The following is a 7127-nucleotide window of genomic DNA, read 5'->3' on the forward strand; positions in this document are numbered from 1 at the left end:
AAGCAAAACTCCGTCTACTATTTCTAAAATATCTTTTTGGGCAAAAAAGTTCTTAAAACCATTTGGTATTTTCTTTGGTCACCCAAGAGTAACAAATTCTGCCAATTATGATAAAAAGTTGTCTGATTTTGTTTCTTTTGCAATTAACGAATAGTCTAAAGGAAACTCATTAGAAAAATTCAGATTTTTCATGGCATTTTGTTCTAAATATGTTGGTACTTTTTGATTTATTGGGAAGCGACTGCAAAAATATACTTGGGCAGCAGACAATCGTTACTAGCTAGAGCGATCGTTGAGCAACAAAGTTTTTGTTAATGACTGAACTGGGCGAGAGCTTGAGAATTTGTGACCGACCATTTCGGTCTGTCCTGGTCTGTAGGCCTAGTGAAACGCCTACCTGATCGGATCATAGGCTAAGATGGCTAATACACGTGGAAGCCCGCTTGCATGTTTTCTCAGAATGTGCAGTTAAGGTTGTGATTGATGGGTGTTTTTCGTAATTACAAAAAACTTTGTATGCAACACGTTGCAAAACTCGATTTTTTCAGCACTCGTTGTATTTATCCAACTCGGCAAGCCTGATGGTTGGATTAATGTACAACTCGTGCTGAAAAAATCATCATTTTTGCAACTTGTGGCATAAATAACTATTTCAGCACTGCAAAAAAACGTTCTGTTTCATATTTTAGTACAAGGCAGCGTGCATCGTATTAACACATTTTTATATTAAAATCCTAATTTTTTGCATGGGCCGTAACGCACGATCATATTTTCCTTTTCTTTAGAGCATTGTGAACGGCACCTAAACATTTTTTAAATAAAGTATTAAAAACACCAACGAATGGAATACCCTGGCCAAGATCACAGGGTTTGACGGTATTAAAGTGAAGGATGTTAATTGTAATTCTTGTAATGAAAATATCACCTTTAACACTTTAATGCGCTTCCAACGGTTCATTGCGAACCGGCTGCTACAGATGGAGTATGGCTGATTTATCAGAAATGCTCGATATACAGGAGGAACCTGCTGGGGCCTAGTAGTTTCTATACCCAGAAAACAGTTCCGATCGATTGAGTCTGGGAGGGTACCGAGAGTCGTTGTGAATCATAATGAAAATATTTGTGTTTTGTGACGGGTATCGGAATCTTTTTTGAGTTAGCAGACTTTGAACTGTTGCATGGGCTTCCCACTATTTGGTTAATTTTAACAAATACACTAAAAAATTCAATTCAAATATGAAATAATTAGTAGTATCTCGTGTATTCAATTTCCTAATACATAGGTCTCAACATTTGAGGTGCTTTCGTGATTTAATCTTCTCTTTAATTATTTTTATATCTGATAGTTTTGTGAGTAAACCCTTATATGTTTCATGCCTAATGCTTAATGATATTTTCTTGCGATATCAATTCAAAATAACTAAAAAACTAATAGTGGGAAGTGCAGCATTTAATGGTGCTTGCTTATAGATTCGAAGCTAACGTGTGATCAAGACGAAATCGACAAAAACTGACTTCTTCGACTTTGACTAACGTAGACTATTTATGACAAATTAGATATTTTTACATTTTTCGGCTGAGTGTATGGAAGGTTTTTTTTTTAATTTGGACCTATTTGGACCTTTTTGATAGTGCTACGGATGTGGACGAAATACAACCTTCAAAGATAAAAAAAACTGTTCTAAAATAAGGATCAACAAAAATGGACATAACAAACACATCGACTATCTAACAGATCATAGGCACACCAAAGATTACTGAACTATATGGCAGACCATAAATTTGAACAATAACATTCTTTAAACCTAGACATGACAAAAAAACAAATACAAAATCGACCAAATGACAATAAACCGAAACTTTCACACCTTCTACCGTAACCTTTTGACTCAGTACGCAACAGTGTCTTACTGGACGACATGTCCGTGCACGGCTGGTGAACTGCTTCTGAAGGATTACGTTCTCTATCCTATCCAAAGGCCTAGTGAACTATCGTTGTCCGCGCAAACGCACCTTCCGAACCTTCCAAAAAAAAAAAAAAACACCAACGAATGGAATAAAAGTAGAATAAACTGTTTCTATTATGGGATTTCAGTTTCTAGTTGAACTTGAACTTTGCTGTGGCTTTCATTGAATGTACACAGTCCAAAATTTTAAACATATTCGAAAAATTGTCTGAACTCTGGAGCATCTCACGACAAACACATTTTCAAAAACTCACTATCGAAATACAATTCTAACAGGTCGACATTCGAGATTATTTATTCGAAGGCGATTCTGGATATCAAAACATAAAATCAACATTGCAACACCTTTTCTGCAATGTGGCACTCCAACTTTGTACAATGAGAGACAAATTCGAACACCAAATGTTGTGGAACGATCATATGTAGTAGGTACTATTATGCTTTTGCTTGGAATCCGAAGTGACCGGCGGTGCGAAAATTGATTTTTAACCTACTTAGAAATGTCGCAACTCAATTTGGATTAGTGCATATTAAAGCTCTGAATAAGCTTAATGATGCGCAACAGAAAAAATTAATTCAAATTTACTTCGCAGCTGCAACTTCGCATGTGCTTCAAGCGACGACTTCGATTTGGTGGTGCGACGATAATAAATCGTAGGTAGATGTTCTATACTAGCGTTAGGTAAAACATCAACAGTCTAGGTCATAGTTTCCCAAACTGTGGGTCGCGACCCCCCAGGGGGGTCGCCGGCATTCATCCAGGGGGTCGCGAGGGACAGTTGAATATTTTACTGTAACAGACAACAAATGAGGGAATTTCTATGGTGGGTCGCGAAAAGTACGTCTGCTGGCAAAGGGGGGTCGCGCACCCGAAAAGTTTGGGAACCTATGGTCTTGGTAGATCATTATTGTTAATTTCCTTCTGTATCCGAAAAAAATACTGAACGATTCCCTTGGCGATTCCGCTATTCCTGCTAAAATTTCAGCGGAGGTAACTCCATGAGCCTCTGTACGAATCTGGCGTACTGCTCACTCCCACAGAAAATTTGAAAACAGTTCGCACAGTAAAAGTCAAATGTGACTTTTACTGTGCGCGCTGTTTTCAAATTTTCTGTGAGAGTGAGCAGGACAGGGCAAATTCGTACAGAGGCTCATACTGCATATAACGGGCATTTCAAAATATCGGAGGCTTAAAATGACGTTTCCATTGGAAAGTCACTGGAATGATATGGGAAATTTCGTTAAGCTTGGCTTAGCGTAAGCCGTCGCCTTTATTTGCTAAACCGGTGTGAAGAAATGCAAATATTTAAACCTGGCTTAAGAATTTGGATTAACTTTAAGTGTGGTTTAAGATAAACCAGGCTTACGTCGTTAAGCCGGGTAGGTGAAGAAATCGGCCGTAAGAGGTCGTAATCTATTTGCTCTTAGCAGTCATCGAACAGATTATGCGAAATTTGGTCCTTTAAATCGAATGATGAATCTTTATAATCAGCACTGCGCATGTATAGATATAACCATGTTTTATAACCATGTTTCGAACAAATATTAAAAAAAAAAAAACTTTAATTCCTTGAGAAACCACAGTGTATAGCTATAAGTAAAAATGTGGTCTACGTTATTGTTTGACGAAATGTGAGGGAAACAATATACAGTAGGTATGTATATTTAAATTCTTTTTCTTTTTCTGAGAAAACTTTTCCATTTGGCGAAATCATTAGGGAACCTCACAAAACAACGTAAACCGCTGGACAATTAAATTAATCAGATAATCATGGTTTACGCAGTTATTTAATTTGTTTAGTAATCCTCTAATTATGTTTTTCTTAATGCAAAAAGTAAAAAGAAAATCAATTGACTTTCGTATAAGTGCCTACCTTTTTCACTCCACGATATGCATAAACATACAGCTCTTTCCCGTAGTTAAAGCATATTCTGTCGCCACCGATGGGCGTAGAACAGCTGGGGGATAGTCCGACGCCACCTCCAACACCATGGGTTTGCTCGCGACTATTCGAGGTCTCCGTTGCTGTCGTGCATCCGGGATTCGTTGATGGAACTGGGTTTGTATTTCCGCCTTGATTGTTACCATTTTCGATAACTGTTTGTTGGGATGTTTGGTGTGATGGAAGTGTCACCAACGAAACTCTCACTTGAGGGTTGCTCTGATTATTTTGATATCCTACACGATTTGGCCGTGAGTACTCCGACAGCGTCATCAACCTATACTCGCCCTCGCGAGTTACAAACTGAGTCTTCAAATCATCTTTTCCACTCGAATCTACCAATTGTACCGACATTTCTTTTGATGAGGTTTGGACTAATAGTAATTTCAAACATGCGAGAATAATACAATTATATAAATTTCATTTTAAAACTACCACACACTTCAAAACCTTAATCCATTTTTTTGCAGACAAGACAGAAAAAAATAACTTTTGCTAATATTGTTTCGTTCAGTTTTTGACAGTTTCTGTGACACAATACACACTCATTAAAATCTACTCAACATGGTATCTCCCATAACTACCCAAATTTGAGATTTTTTACGCACACGGCAAGAGAATTCCACGCCAAACGAGAGCACCTCTGAAAGATTCTGAGTTACTTTTTTTATCGATGATCGACGAAATATGTTGAAAGACATCCCCAAAACTGCAATTTTCATTCAGCACACGCAACACTTTACAGTTTGACATTGGTGCCAGATCACACTTTGGCAAAAACGGCAGAAATTCTGAGGAGCTGTGAGGAATTCTGAACAACACCTCGAACACAGATTTGCTCTAGTTAGATCTGTCTTGCCCCTAGGTATAGGGCACTGCATTGTTATGATTAAGTATGGGATTTTGACATTTCTTGGCCTTGTTGTTTACATAATTTCTGTGAGAGTGAAAGAGAAGGAGATAATTTCATGCAGTGCCCTATTACGAAAAATTTGTTCGAGAAAACGAGCGATTTTTTATGGTAACCTATCTTAACCGCCTATTCCACATACTGTTATTTGGCGGATTACCGTTTGTCAAACAGGCAAATCTGTACATAGAATGGTTAGCTTACTGTTATCTCCGATAGTCTGAGAAATGATTAAAAGACAATTGCTAATGGTCATATACAGTATGAGAAACGTTGCATTTACAGTTTGTGGTTATGCGGGTTTTACTCGGGTTTTACTCAGATAACAAACTTTAGCTTGTTTTAAACTCAATTGAACTAGTGTTACCCAAGTAACCACAAGCATTATATCATAACATTAATTCCATCGTATTATAGTTTAGCTAATGCAACATAACTTTTATTTTACATCTGTCAAGTAATGAAGAGTTTAATCTACATTATGAAAGCATTGAAGCATTACGAGATTTTGACAGTTCTGTATAGTTCTATAGAGCCCAAGGGGTTGGTCATTCAGCACACTTCATTTGTGCCGTGATTTTTGAGCGTGTGCCAATATGTGCTAAAACTGTGCCGGTTGTTTTTCAGTATGTGCCGAAGTGTGCCGGAGGTGTGCCGGAAATGTGCCGAATGTGCCCAGTGGAATATTGCTTTTTTCACTGAAAATTTTCCTTGCTTCGCTGAACAACATGACGTTTTCTTCCAGCGAAGGCTTACGCGATACAGAAAACCGCTGAATTTTACACTAACACTGCAGAAAATCTGTCAACAATAACTCAATACACATGCATTTTCAGCGAAAAGATCTATTTGCGTGACAACAATCCACTCCCATGACTACCGGGCGGCCGCCGTCAAATATCAGGATTGCCAACTGTCCGGCGACTGCTGTCAGTTTTCTTTGTCGCCGAATCTGGCGCTGGGTCTTCGGCGCGGAAACCCAAAGGTGGGAATAAAATGTTGGGGTTTGCGCGCAATATTTTCTTTAAATGTTTTTGCGCTAATTATAATCCTGTCTATTTTGGCGAATGTTATTAGTCTAGTCGGTGTTTACCGACAAAATTCCACCCAAAACACTTGTCTAGAATCTGTATGAAGGGATTTTTGCAATCGTAAGTATGTTGACAGTTTGATTCCATACCGAAAAGTTGGATTTCTATGTTGTGCCCATGTGTGCCGGATTGTGCTGGCATGTGTGCCGAGATGTGCCGGCATGTGTGCCGGGCACAATGTGCCGAGTGACCAGCCCCTTGATAGAGCCGTTGTTAAATGCTTCATTGCATTACCATTAGTATGGGACACGCTTGTATGGAAAAAATAAATCCTCGCTCCAGTCGACTTTTTAGATCCCATTTCCCGCATAATCACTAACTGTAAACGCAACGTTTCTCATACTGTAGTTAACCATTAGCAATTGTCATTGAACCATTTCTCAGACTGTGCGAGATAACAGTAAGATAACCATACCATGTACAGATTTGCTTGTTTGACAAACGGTAATCCGTCAATTTACAGTATGTGGAATAGGCGGTTAAGATTGGTTACCATAAAAAATCGCTCGTTTTCTCGAACAAATTTTTCGCAATACAGTAAAGGATATGGTCAACATACTATCCAGTTTTTCATACAATTCACTGCATAGCAAATGGTTAGAAAACAGTTCAACCATAAATATGGAATAAAACGAATAATGTATGCACAACTAGTGATTTATAGTTATTCATAGTAGAATAACAGTTGAAGCGCCCTGTACCGTCCAGGGGCTGCATTAAACACTACACGGAATGTGATATCTTTCAATTCATTACAGTCCGACATATTTTTAATACACTATATTGAAGTATCACAAACCATCACTTATCTTCTATTACAACGATTCACTTTTTCTCCTTAGTATTGTTCTAGTCTTTCCTGACAACTTTTTAACAAATTACATTACACTTTTCGCTTAATTCGTATCACCTAAGTCCTTGCTTTCGTACTAACTACAGCCTTTATTTGGACAGTATCTAGAGGTGTCCCACATGGGAGCTCAAGACTTATCCGATGTGCTGCCTGCGTTAACGTTGTCACCGAACTCCCCGACAACTGACCCCGACTGAGGCCAAAGCCTCCGTATTTATAGCCTAAATTTCCTAGCAATACCCGAACCAGCATGGGCGTGTCTAAAACTCCAACCATCACTCTCGTTTTGCCGAAATAGTCACGATACTTCCTAACAATGCCCGAACCAACTTGGGCGTATCCAAAACCCTACCAAAAGTAAAT

The 7127-nt window shown here is 38.5% G+C and overlaps 1 protein-coding gene across 1 annotated transcript in view; it reads right to left on the reverse strand.

Moving 5' to 3' along the window:
- LOC109427621 (WD repeat-containing protein 20) overlaps window positions 1–4442 on the reverse strand; it is a 106384-nt gene extending 101942 nt beyond the window's left edge. The window contains exon 1 of the mRNA XM_062849471.1: window positions 3842–4442. Coding sequence (XP_062705455.1) covers window positions 3842–4264 — 423 coding nt within the window. The 5' untranslated portion in view covers window positions 4265–4442. The remainder of the gene's footprint in view (window positions 1–3841) is intronic.
- Window positions 4443–7127: the final 2685 nt, after the last annotated feature.

This window comes from Aedes albopictus, chromosome 1, assembly GCF_035046485.1.
Source record: "Aedes albopictus strain Foshan chromosome 1, AalbF5, whole genome shotgun sequence".
Lineage (NCBI taxonomy): Eukaryota > Metazoa > Arthropoda > Insecta > Diptera > Culicidae > Aedes > Aedes albopictus.